This window comes from Falco cherrug, chromosome 1 (genome assembly GCF_023634085.1).
Source record: "Falco cherrug isolate bFalChe1 chromosome 1, bFalChe1.pri, whole genome shotgun sequence".
Taxonomy (NCBI): Eukaryota; Metazoa; Chordata; class Aves; order Falconiformes; family Falconidae; genus Falco; species Falco cherrug.
The window spans coordinates 69,631,467-69,644,695 of record NC_073697.1 but is presented as its reverse complement, the minus strand read 5'-3'; the positions used below and the strand labels follow the sequence as shown (position 1 = coordinate 69,644,695).

At 42.7% G+C, this 13,229-nt stretch overlaps 1 protein-coding gene across 2 annotated transcripts in view; it reads left to right on the top strand.

Annotated features, from left to right (window-relative positions):
• Positions 1–242: 242 nt before the first annotated feature.
• NPNT (nephronectin) overlaps positions 243–13,229 on the top strand; it is a 55,416-nt gene continuing 42,429 nt past the window's right edge. Inside the window, exons 1-3 of one of the 2 annotated variants that reach the window (XM_055698502.1) lie at positions 243–558; positions 1,938–2,038; positions 10,075–10,125. In XM_055698502.1, coding sequence (XP_055554477.1) covers positions 488–558; positions 1,938–2,038; positions 10,075–10,125 — 223 coding nt within the window. In that variant the 5' untranslated portion in view covers positions 243–487. The remainder of the gene's footprint in view (positions 559–1,937; positions 2,039–10,074; positions 10,126–13,229) is intronic. The other variant, XM_055698510.1, reaches the window with a different exon arrangement.

The window sequence follows — 13,229 nt, the reverse complement described above, 5'->3', positions numbered from 1 at the left end:
TTGAAAAGCTTTATTCTGGGGGAAGTTTGCTTGGCAGAAGGCAGCCAAATCTTGACACTCTTGGCTTTAGATGAGGACTTTGCTGGCAGAGGGGAGGGGGTGGCCCTCCTACCTCATGAACTTCAAGCTGGAAAAGCTTATAAAAACACAGCCGCCGCCTCTTGGTGCCTTCAGAGCGCGGCTTTTGCCTCGCTCGGCCCCTGTTGGAAGGAGCCGGGGGCTTCTCCCGCGTGCGGACCGTGCGGCACCGAGGGGCCGGGCCCGCCGCCGGGGGCTGCCGCTGCCCCTCCGCGGGAGGCGGGCGGTCCGGCCGCGGGCGCCTCTGCCGGGGACGGGCGGCGCTGCCGCTCCCCGCCTCCTCCGCCCGGCAGCGGGGCGGGCGGGCAGAGGGAGAGGGGCGCTCGCCGCCGCTCCGGAGCTGTGGCAGCGCAGCCGGACCCTCCGGCCCGCAGCCCGCCGCCCGCCCCGCGCCGCCTCGGCGCCGGCCATGGAGCTCTGCCTGCGGCTGCTCCTGGCGTCCTGCCTCTCCCTGGGGGCGGCCGGCGAGTTTGACAGAAGGTAGGCGCGGGGTGCGCGGCGGTGCCGGGCCGGCCGGTCGGCGTTACCCCGGGCGGGTCGGAGCCCCCGCGGGGAGAGCGGAGGCAGCCCGGGCTCTCCGCGGGGCGGGCGGGGGCTCCGGCACCGGGGCTGTAACGGCCCGCGGGCTCCTGACTGCCGCCGGGGCGCGAAATGGCGGCGGGGGCTCGTTACCGGCCCCGGGGCTGCCTCCCGGCGAGGTGGGGGCGGCTGGGGACCTCGGCGGGACTCGCCTGGGCGCCCGGGCTGGGAAGAGGTGCCCGGGGGCCGGGCGGGCCGAGCGCCAGCGCCCGGGGGGCGGCCGCAGGTGGAGGCGCGGGGCCCGGCGCCGCTGCCGCGTTCCCCGGGACGGGCTCTCTCTGCCCCGTGCCCGCCGCCCTCGGCCTGCGCATCGCTCGGCGGCCGGCGCACGGGCTCAGGCGCATACTGCTCTGGCAGGGCTGTGTCCCGCGGGAATTGGGAACAAAGCTCTTCGCGTGCTGCAAAAATAGGATTAGTGTATTGACGCCGCGAGGCACTCGAAACGAAGTACGGCGAAGGCAGCGGCTCAGGTTTCAACACGCACCGGGTGGAAGCGCCTGCCCGCGGCGCCTGTGCCTCACGGGCCGCGCCGGGCGGCGTCAGGTGCAGGGGGCGGCCGGCCCGGCCCGGGGACATCGCCGCACGGTCCCTCCGCAGGGGTCACCGGGCTCGGCTGAAATGCGATGTGCGTCTGGTTCCAGCTTGCCAGTGACAAACGCTAACGATTTATGTCAGCGCTTCGTATCTGCTTGAGACGGTGCCGTCTTGTCCTTGGAACGAGGGAAGACCGCAGCTCTCCTTTTCGGCGTAATTTCTTTGTAACAGCTCTGGAAGCCTTTGGTTTGATTTCTTTTCTCTTGAATGTTTCAGTGAGAAAACTTGGTCGTATATTGTGCAGTAAACCAGTGCTGAAACTTTATGATGGTGGTTTATTCCATGTTATAAACTGTTTCAGGCTTCTGACGGTACTCAATACCAGCCTGGGGGTGGCAGCAGTGAGCAGGCTGCAAGGCATGCCCGGTTCTTCAGGCTTTACTGAGTTACCATCATTATCTTTCCCCCTTTTCACCTACAGTCAGTAGCATTTTCTAAACTAAACAAAGTATGAACGATAGAAATATCTTAGACTCATCTTAGACCAGTTACTGTTAAAAAAGAAAAAAAGGGGGGGAAAAAAAAAAGGGGATCTCTTTCCCTTCAGGAAAGGGGTTTTGCTGCTCTTTGTCTTTCGTGTTTTGGGGGTTGTGGGTTGTTTTTTTTTTTTTTCTTTTTTTTATTCTAGAATAATTTTAGCTACTTTCAAAATGTTTCATTGGACGTTTTTGAACTGTCTCGCTCAGGTGGCCCAGGCAAATAGTCTCCTCCACAGGACTGTGTCGGTTTGGAAGTAGAATTGACTGCTGCTGGGGCTGGGCCCGACTCTCCTGGGGCCAATGCCAACGTGAGTATTGTTGCTGCTGGGGCTTCTAGTCACTCGTAGAAAAGGCTTGTACACACCTAGTCACGTCTTTCACGTGTTCACACCCATTCTTACAATGCAGGGCTTAGGCTTTTGCACGTGCGAGTCTGACTTACTTAGAAGGATGTTGTCACGTTCAAATTCTGTCTGTTATTAACTACTAAAAACGATTGCAATCAAGTAAGGTGAACTTTAGTTAGGGCAATAAGAATGTGGGAATTTCTGTTTGGTTTCCACTTCATTTCATGCTCTGTTCTAATAGCCTGACGTAACACCAAACTGTGTCATGTTACAGGCACTGCGGGGCGAGAACATTTGCGTCCGAGAAGGAAACCCAAATTATTAATATTTCACTCGGAAAGTCGATGGAAATGTTCCAGTTAGTATTAAGTTCAAACATTCTTTCAGTAACCCAAAACTAAGGGAATAAATCCACCTGACAGCATCCTTTTACAGGGTCACACGTGACGAGAAATGTCGCTGAGATTCTTCCATCTATCTGGAGTCTTTGCTATAATTGCAGGATAACCAAGTAAATAAGTCTTCATCATTAACTGCATCTTCAAAAGGTATTCTGTGGGTGGCAGCTAGCACTGTGTAGAAGTTAAAATTGTTAGGGGTGTCACAGAGACCTCAGCTTTTAAAACTACAGCCTTTGATACTGGGAACGTTTGCTCATGTTTTTAACAGTGCATACATGAGTGATACTCCCTAAGTGTTTGCAGGAGTGAACCTGTAATTGTTGGTCCTTGTTTTGGTTTTATTTATTTATTTATTTAGATGCAGATGTCTGCAAACTAGATCATTTTCTGCCAAGCCATTTTTAAAGTAAAACAGGTACTAAATACTCTGAAGTTGCTTAATTTGCAGGGTAGTGACTGCAGGTGGCAAATACTAGGCAAAAGATAGAAACAGCATTGGCAGTGCAACTGTAGACTCTCAGCAAAGGTTTTGTTCAAATCTGTAAACAGCAAGACTGGCTTCTTCCTTCCCAAGTGTGTTAAAAGCCCAGAATGTTTAATAGGTATATAAGATGACTGGTAAAAAAAGCTATGTAAATTACTTCTGGAACATACCATCCCTGATACTGATTTTTGATGCAAAGTTCTCAGTTTGATATCTCTTAGGCCATAGCATGAATCATTTTGATTTTTAGGGCTCTAATTGGTAACAGGTAGTCTTTTCCTTGGGGTGAATGTTTACAGAGAAGGAAGGAGAATGTGAAGTGGGTTGACTGGGGTTACTCCGGAGATGATGGAATCTATGTCCATTTTTGGTAATGCAGTTTTATTTGAAAAACATCAAGCTATTACATGTTTGAGGCTATGAAGGCTTGACTGGAAAGTATTAGTTATTTGCATTATTTTAAAAAAACCCAACAAACCCACAAAACAACAAGGCAAGAACAAACACAAAAAAACGCAACCAAAACACCAACAGGGTCTCACTGTGGCCATTCTCTTAGACAAATTGTCTCCTGTATTGTGACCATAATATGCAGCTCATGTTCAGGTGGAAGTCAGTTTCTCACTATTACCAACTCTGATTTGGATTTGCATTTTCATGGTCTTGTAAGACAGGAATAGCATAAAATGATGCTATCAAAAGATTCGTAACTAAAAGTTGAAAATGAAACAGAGGCTATAATACACTGAAAGTATGTTTTATTTTTTATTCTTTGAATTTTGTTAGTAAGGTCATTTGTAGTGCCAACTTTTTCAGATACTATAAATGCTCTTTTTTTTAAGGCTAAAGCTTGGTGAATTTTCACCTCCTGCTGCTGCATTTTAGTCCATTACTCACAGATTTGCTCTCCATGCACGTTTCCAAGAAGTACAGAGATGGATTTTATATGGTTATTTATCTCCAGTAGTTGGGACCAGACTTCCAAAGGAATACAGTTATAACTTAGGTGTCTAAATGCCCCATTTTTTTCTGGTTCAGAAGAGTCTCAGCTATTTGGGTGAAGAGCTTATTAAAAACTTAGCAGTTCCTTCTAGTTTTTAAATAAGAGCCAAACTCTTAGCAAAATAAAGCAAGAAAATCTGCCCCAGTTGTGGGTGGTGAAAATTCCAGTCATATCACAGAGTGGGAGATTACACTAAATGAAAGTGAATCTTTCTAGTGCTTGCAGCCAAACAAAATCTGTAGTCAACTCTCCACCTTGGGAATGTGGCATTTGGTATGAAGGATTAACCTGGCAGGGAAAGCAGCATTCCTGACCTCAAAGGAAAACTCAAGTGTTTTACTGTACAAAGGGATATTACTGAAAATTTTCAAAAAGCCAAGTACACAATTATTTCTCCTGCTTTCTCGATGGAGAAAGGCAAACCTCTTAGTCCTGTCCCCAAAATGAGTGGCATAAATACATGTCAGACTTTCTCTACTAGATGCATATTTTCTTTGCTATTTTTAGAATAAATTGTGATTTTGCAATAAAAACAAGCATAGGGTCAGGCTTAAAAGTTAACAGTGAGACCCAATTTAAAAATGAGTCCAAAAAAGCAGCTGTAAATATTCAGGCAGTAATGCTGAGCTCTTTATTAGTGAACTTGAACTGCTTTTCTCAAACTAGTTTGAGCCATCCTTGGTGTGGCTGCAAGTGCTACAGCACCTTTGGACTCTCACCTGCTTAGTCATGCATGATCTACTATGTAGGCACTAATTACCTCCAAATTCATCTTTTTGCAACATATATAAGGTGAGAGCCATGCTGGAGCCAGAGTATAGCAAGAATATAGGCTCTGGTACATGACAGGGTTGTCCCAGTTCATGGAGACCTCTGAGCCACACACGGGCAAGTGGTTTCTAACATACCTGGATACATTTTCTGCTGTCCAGCTGAGCTGCTCCTCCAGACAAGTGTGGGCATGCCTTCTGCCCATGGCTATTGAGAAAAAATGTCTTAGGTTAAACCAACTGTGTGATTTAAGGTAATGGTTTAATTGTTTAAGATGTTTAAGACTGTATATGTCTAGCAGGGTAGGAGTGTGGCACAGCTGACAAGCAGTAACTCATTAAGCCTTGGTAACTCAGTGCTCCTGATCTTCCATCCATAATCCATCCATACTGTTTCAAATGGCAGCTGAACTGTGTTAGCTGAACTTGCTGTTGTGAAGTGTGGAGTGTAATTCATTTTATATCCCTTTGACAAAGGAGTGCACGTAGAGCGTAATTCTGCTTACTGCTGCTTAGTACGCAAGTCAGCATAACTCACATACTGCCTTTTTCACTCCTATAAACATGTAGGAAGAAGTTGAAATCAGGCCCCTCCTTTAATTTACTCTCTTCCTTTAAAAACATCCTCTGTCTCCTGTTAATAAATTACACCAACCAAGAGTTGTACATGTAAGGCATGCCTTACATGCACATGTAAGGATCTGTCTGTAAACTTGATTCCAAAGCCTGTCAGTGTCAGCCCTTTCCAGTTCCAGCAAATGCACTTAGAAGGTGTCCCCCCAACTGCAATAATCAAGAACCTTGAAACAGTTTGAATTTTTTTTTTTTCTTTCTTGCAGGTTGTGAACAGTAAAGTGTGATCCATGTTTAGGCAACTAGATCCATTTTGAGACTGATACAAATACAGCCATATTTTCAAAGTAGCCAAACAAACATAACTCAAATAAATTTGTTGGCATTTCTTAGTCCTTGTAAGCTGAAAATCCATCCACACTTATTTAGTGGCCTAATCTAGATATAGAACTGCAGATATATTCCATCACTCATGTAATTAAGTAGCTTCTCTGAGATTTTGGTCTGCTATATAAACTGGGTTTATTGTTAAACCTGGTGTGTAGAAAGGCTGATTTGGAAGAAGCAGAAACATTTAGGCAACAGGTTTTAGTTCATGTGAAGTAACCTTATCGTCAGTGTAGAGCTGATCCTTTACACTGATGAACTCGTAGCATCAGTGCTTTAAAGTTAGATGTTAAATATCCCAATTGGAAATTAGTCCCAAAATCCCATGTTGTTGCCCAGCCTGCAGGATTTACATGCTCCTAAATAAGTAGTAATGGGAGTAATATTTCTAAGTGGGAGTAATCAGACAAAAGCCTGCTTCTGTGCAAAATAGTATGTTGATGAAGTACCTGATGAGACGCGTAAAAATAGGGCTGTTATCTTGCACTTCTATGTGTTGTTATTTTTGTGCACACAGCAAAACTATAGCCCATAGCAAAAGTGAGGGTAGAGTTTCTTCTGGATTTCTTCTCTCGGAGTAGGGAGTTTTGGCTTCCTGTGACAGAACATTTTTGGTGAGAGCGGGTATCAACAGTACATTTTAAATTCATAACTTCTTCTGTGTTGTAAGACAACAGCTGTGGTACTGAGTGTGTTGTCCTAACTCAGAACCCATTCAACGGGTTTTTAAGCTTACAGAGAAAACCAAGTCAGGGCATGCATCATTGCACACATCTTGCACAAATGCACTTTTCTGTGTGCCAGCAGAAAAAATTTGCCTTAGGAAGTTGATTCAACTTTTTTTTTTTTTTCATGGTTTGAAATACCTGGGGGAAGAGAATTTCCAGCAGTGGCAGGGCTGAAATGCAGTTCTTTGAGCTGAATGAGAAATGTCAACTGCAGAATAGAAAACAGTCATGTCTGTTCCTGTGTTCTAGCTACGGTAGTCTAGGAGACTTGCTGAAGCCTGTCTTCTCATCCCTCCAATAAGATGTCTGTAACATTATTCTGTGGGGATGGCTGTCTTACTGAGTGTTTCTAAAGGAAAGGATAATTTGTGCCTTGTTGTCCAAGTGTTTGTGCTAGATCAGAGGTAGGCCAGGCAGCAGGAAAGTCCTTGGAACTGTGGCTGACTGACCCTCACTCATAATCCAGTGTACAGAAATCAGCTGTGAATATAGACTCACATACTGAGCTCTGGAACCCAGTTATCAGAAAACTAAAATACAGGATAAGAGGTACGCTCATTTCATGTAAAGACTTACTTGAGAAGTAGTGTGATGGTTTTGATTCTTCAGTATGAAAGTGGAAGTTCTCCCCTTGAGTTTCCCACAGACAATGCTAGAGTTTATCTGAAAAATAGTTCTTTGTGGACATTTTTGCCACTAATGCATCTTGGTTCCCTGAAAGTTATTCTCAGAACTAATGGTCTACCTGCCTTGCTTTTATCTGGCTTACAGATACCTCTGTAGTTCTTTCAAAAGCTATAAAAATGGTTTCCACATGCGTGTGTCTTTCATGAACAAAATACACCTGCTTTGTACTTGGCTGCATGTCTGTAATTGATTTGTGTGCTAGTTTTATGTAGTCGAGGTACACTGAAGATGTAGGCTGCCTTTTGCTTCAAAATTTCAGCTGCAGTTTAACCGCCAAGAACTGTAGAAAGAGGTACTACTTCTATATAGATTTAAAAGGTTAAGCAAGATTTTTTTAAGAAAAGCAATATAAAATGGCTTGAAATTCTCATTCTGGATTACAGTTTGGACAACTCCTTTGCTTGAGGGATGGCAGAAATGGTTCTTTTTGCTGTGTTCACACACATACAAAATAGAAGGTTGGATCTGCAGCTTCTATAAAGAGATGCAGATCAATGGTCAGATCCGCTGCTGGCAGGAGTTTGCATGACTGTTGGAGTCAGCAGAGGGTACTCTGAGGTTTTGTCTGGTAGGCAGAAAGTTTGCCAAACAGAAGTTGCTTGACAGGAATAAAATCCCACTGAACATGGGGTTTACAAGTAGTGATGTTATTTGATTGCTTTGCTCATTTCAATGTTGAATTCTCCTTAAACTGTAACAAAGTCCATAAACTCTGTCTTGAGAAGGAGTGGTGAAGATGAGTGTGCTCTTTCAGAGCATTCACCTGTTGTAATTCCATCTGGTTACCTCCCTGTGCTGAGGTTTGAGTGTTCTACCTAAGGAGCAACACCAGAATAGGCCTGCATTAGTTCTTCACCACCTCACACTAAAACCATGACAATTGGCTTAAAAACCTAGGGACAGAGCAATCAAGTGAAATAGTCCATTAGGAAAGTATAAGTCAAGCCATCGATTTACCCTTCCCCTTAGCTGCAACATTAAAAAAAATGTTAATTGAAGTTTGTCAGGTTAGCATTTAGATTTAGTCAGACCTAGTAGAAACCATACGATTTCAGGCGGGTCTTAAGACCTGCAAGAGAGAGAGGGAAGCTCGTACAAGCTGACGTAGCAGGTGTGGGCATAAACAAATGCTTTGCTGGGAACTGTGCATGCTGCTGCTGCTGCTGCCTTCCAACAGTTGTGAAGAAACTTCCAGTGTCTATGCTGCTGCTCCTGTCCTAATGAGCTTAAAGACTGTGTATCTGTACTGTGCAATCTGTTTACAGAGATGCAAGGTGGTGGGCGGGGGAGGAAGAGGTGGCTGCGCTCTCATTGATGGCTAGGAGGAGATTTGTATAACCAATGATAATGTTGGTGGGAGTTTACCCATATAAATCATCTCATACATCAATGGGAGAAGAGGCCATGAGCTGCTTAGGACTTCTGTTTCTTGCACATAAAAATGCTTTCAGTGGAAACGGCAATTCTGTATAGTCCAAGATGCACAAAAATAAACCCAAATGACAAAATGATTTTGTCAATAACGAGCCATGAAAAGTACTGGCTTCCAGGAGGCTGACCCCTAGCAGAAAATTCCTTAAAGTCTTTAAGAATTTTGTTACTGCATTGCTGATTGCAGGAATACAGTCTGTATAAATGTTTAATTAATATTGATGTACAGCGTGTACACTTCCTATAAAATGACCAGTATTTTTGTGCAACCCTGGTACTTTTCAAAGAAAAGACATTTTATACAGAATTGCAATACTGCTTTAATACTGCTATGCAAGAAAAAAAAATGAGGTTTTGCTATTTTTATTCAGTTGTTTGGGGTTTTTTTTCAGTGTAGAAGCTTTATGCTTTTAAAGAAGTTATGGCTTTACGATGTTAAAGATACAGTATCCTTTTCCACTTCTCCACTGCATCCCTTCTGCACTTCATTCACAGAATAATGGTTTTGCAGTCCAGTTTTTTCCCAACAAAATCTCAACAGGAACGTGATTAGACCATTTACAACTGTAGAATATTTGTGTTGGGAGCTTCTCTCAAAGCCCAGCAACAACCTGGAGAGCCTCCCTCCACTGTAACAAATGCCAAAGGACTTTCTGGTTAAAACTAATTTAAACCAAGATTAAGTTGCAATCACACCAAACCCTTAAGTGTTGGTCACATACTACTTAAAATACAAAGAGCTACTGTTGCTTAAGTCCCAGACTTTTATAATAAGGCTATGTAGACTAACAAGCTATGTTGCTAATGTTAACTTTATTGGCAAATAAATTGATTTAAAATGAGCCTGAAACATAAATCTGTGCTTCCATCTTATTTAACTTTTGTAGTGTATCTCGTTTCACATGGTAGTAAGAGCTGAAAAGGTCTTCAAGCATTAGTTTTAATTTAGATGACATTCAAAATTTAAACATCATAAAAATGACCAGTAAACTTATATACTAGCATGTTTATTGGTTGCAGATGTTCAGATATTCATAAATGGGTGTAATTTGAATTACTTTCAAATTAACATCCAGATGCTAACCCTTTATGTTTGCTTTGTGGAGATACAGCATTAAAAATATATACCTAAATGTAAATGAAAGGATACTGTCTCTTTAAGAAAAGCATTTATGTTCTGTTGATGGCAACATTGAACCTAAACTGTGAAACATGAGAATTTTTACAGCTATGTACCATAAGAAACATGACAAAGTGTAGCTCCTTAGTTGATTGAATAAGAATAGCATCACGTCATTATATTTAATTACTTTTATGTATCAGAATGTTTGTTAAATCTCATAATGAAATACTGATGTAAGGTATTTCCATTTTTAAACGTGTACCAGAATTTTTTTTATTTCAGAAAAGCTCTGAATGTTGAATATGTGTAAGTCTCCAGGAATGTAACAAGTTGATAAAAACCCCAGCCAAGTCCATCCTCCTTACAGAAAAAAAAGCTGGAATTTCTTTTTTTGGATATTTGTTTTGCAGCTTTCTACGTCTTAAGGCAGAGAATAGCCAGCCTAAGGTGCCAGCCCAAAGGTTAGATGACTATATTTCTTGAAATAATTTTGGCAAGGTTATGACTTGGAGTTACAGCCTGTAAGTTATGAGCTTACATGAAAACTATAATACGTGACAAGAAGATGTAGATGTTCTTTTGGTTTTTTCCTTTTTAAAATGTTTGATTTGGGGAAGATGAGCGGGGGGAAGGAAATTAACAGGGCTGGTTTTTATCCTGGTCACTTATCAGATGATGTACTTCTTTTCCAAACTATTGCACTTTCAGCTTTTCACTCTGTTCCTTTTTCTTTATTTTACCCTCAAGCCCCAGGCAATATTTTTTTCCTTCCTGCAAATTGTTTATACTCTCAGCATCATATTTACAAGCTGTCAGACTTAGGAGGCCTAATTTGCTTTCACAGTATTGAATCATGTGCGGTGGGAGGTTACTTTGGGAGGGGTGAAGCACTTACTGCCCCCCATTGCCTGCTTTGCACCTCCACTGCAGGTTGTCATTCCCACCACAGGGAAACTTTACAGCCCCTCCCCTACAGCAGTGTACAACCTGGCATGTTACAGCAAAATGAAATCAGCGCTAGCTTACATTGGTGCCCAGGGCTGCAGTCCATTGCTGCTTAGGAATTGGTATGGCTGGTTTACTTAGCCCTGTGGTAGGAATACCAGTTTTCAGAAAGGGGAGCAAAGCAATCAGCTGTTCATCTGTCTGTGAACGTCAGGTTTTTTACTGTGATGCAGAAGTCACTCCACTGAAGCCAGTGGGTGTTGTATTCTAGCAAACAAAATAGCAATAGGGCCCACTTTGTCTTCTGCCAACACGCATAGAGACACTCATGGTAGCCTGCTTCTACCTGCTGGAATTCAGTAGACACACAGAAAGCTTCAGGTAACAAAGGCATTTGAGATGATAGGGCACCATTCTTCAAGCAATTATCATGCACCACTTGAAATACAAACGTGAGAAGAATGACAAAGATTGAAATATTTCTTGCTTTTCTAATTTTGCATTGTGTTAGATCAGATTTTCACTGTTTTTTAAAAACAGTGTTGAAGTGCATAAGCATTAGATTAACTTTCACTGACTTCACCAAATCCTATTGATTTCAGTGTTACCCATGCTTAAGTTAGGCATGCTTGCAAGTGCTGTTCTGAATAGCGAGACATTCATGAACTTGGATTTGTGTATGCAGTTTAGAAACGCATTTGGCAGCAGTCATAGCCAAATGAAGAATTCACTGCAATGAATAGCCCACACTGGTTGCAGTTTATCATGTTAATCTGCTGTTACCAGATTTGTATGTGCAAACTGAGTGAGTGAGTTACCCAGGAAAATATAGTAGTTGTGCATGAAAGATTAGGAGCTGCTTACTTGATGGAACCGTATGTTTTAGATGGAAGCTTAAGTCTGCATTTTGACGTATGTTTTCATGAATGTTACAGACGAGTGCAAGTGATTTGTGAAAAAATATTCAGGCATTAGGTACTATTGTTTTGTCTGATGATACTGTTGGTCTCTACTTACAGGTTGGTCAAGGGAATTTATTACCTCTCAAAAAATAGAGTAAGGAATGTTTTGCATATTAAATTATCTGAAAACCCAGTTGCCCTAGTCAGCCTTATTAAGCTCTGCAGAGAGTGTGTTGTGACTGCTAGTACACTTGTTGGGGAAGCAAAGTTATTTTTTCAGAAGTAATTCTGTAGTATGAGTTATGGGTATGAGCTGTTTTTACCACACCCTGGTAATTGTGTGGTAGGCTAAGCTTTATGCATTCTCCTGCATTTGCATGTATTTGAACAAAAAAGAAATATGTCACTGTGAAAGAGTTGTAGTGATATATTTTACAAGTTAGCTCATACCTTTAGGATCCTAGATCAAAATTACTGTGAATAAGGCAGATTTATTTTCCTGAGCGTGTGTTCATGTGATTGCATAATTTGCAAAGAATTACAGAATGTGAATAGAAAGAGACAGACGTGAGCTAAAGCTGGTTCTGAGGAAGAGAAGTGTAGAGCTTGAGGTTGTGGTCCGTTAGCACTACAGGAAGAAGGGAGCCAGTTTCAGGTGAAGGAGGAAGCATATAGGAAAGCTTGTTTTGCTAACATGCAAGTCTTTTTATAATGTTGGCATTGAGGGAACAGAGGTAGAAACCTTAAGATTGGAAGTCTGTTCTGCATTCAGCGGTGTAAGAGGATCCAGTAAAGGTTTGTGAAGCTGACTAGTATGTAAACATTGCTGGTCTGGTGCACAGATTACTTTCTGTGTTTCGGCAAACTGAATTTTAAGGAGCTGGGATTTAGAGTCAGAATAAATAAGGGCTATATGTTACTGGGGAAGAGGTGGCAGAAGCAGGTGGTCAGCATAGTTTGTTTCAAAGGCAGGTGGCCAGCATAGTTTGTTTCAAAGGCAGCTATTCTTACGTATATTTTTAGACGTTGGAGAGGTGAAAAACAAGTTCCAAGGACAGGCTGGACATTTGCAGTCTGGCATTTCAAGGCAGATTTGAGTGGAGGGGTACAGAAAGAGCAATTAAAGACTTTGAGAGCAACTTCTGTCAATGAAACCCTCTTGTGGGCATCATGCAAGAAAGAGCGCGTAAGGAATAAGAAATAACTATTAAGGAACAGAAATTAAGAGGCAAAGCAGAGAAAAAGAATGTAAGAGTTATACGCAGAGTTATACTCAGAGCAGTTTTAATGAGAGAGACATATCCAGGAGTGCTGGAAAACCAAAAAGAGTTAATTTGGTAGAGACATTCTGCTAAGAAAGCTCAGGGATTTCTGTTGTTGGCCACAAGCGGAGGAGTTAGGTAGACAGGAGCCAAGTAGTGCAACTGTCTGGTTAGGACTCCACCAAACAATGTTTGGTAATCAAGAAATAAGTCATTAATGTTAAAATTCTAGATGAGAATGAATAGAGGGGACAGCATGTGGTAGTCACCCATGCCCTCAAAAAGTAGGCAGCTTAGTGCAGAGGGACCGACAAAACCTGAGAGGGACTTCCAAAGCAGTTCTGAGGGAACTGTGTGCAGGGAGAAAACATAGACGAAGTTTTTTTAAAACCTAACATTATAGACCGATAATGAATTGATTTGAATGTGTTTATCATTTATTATATTTGTGCAACA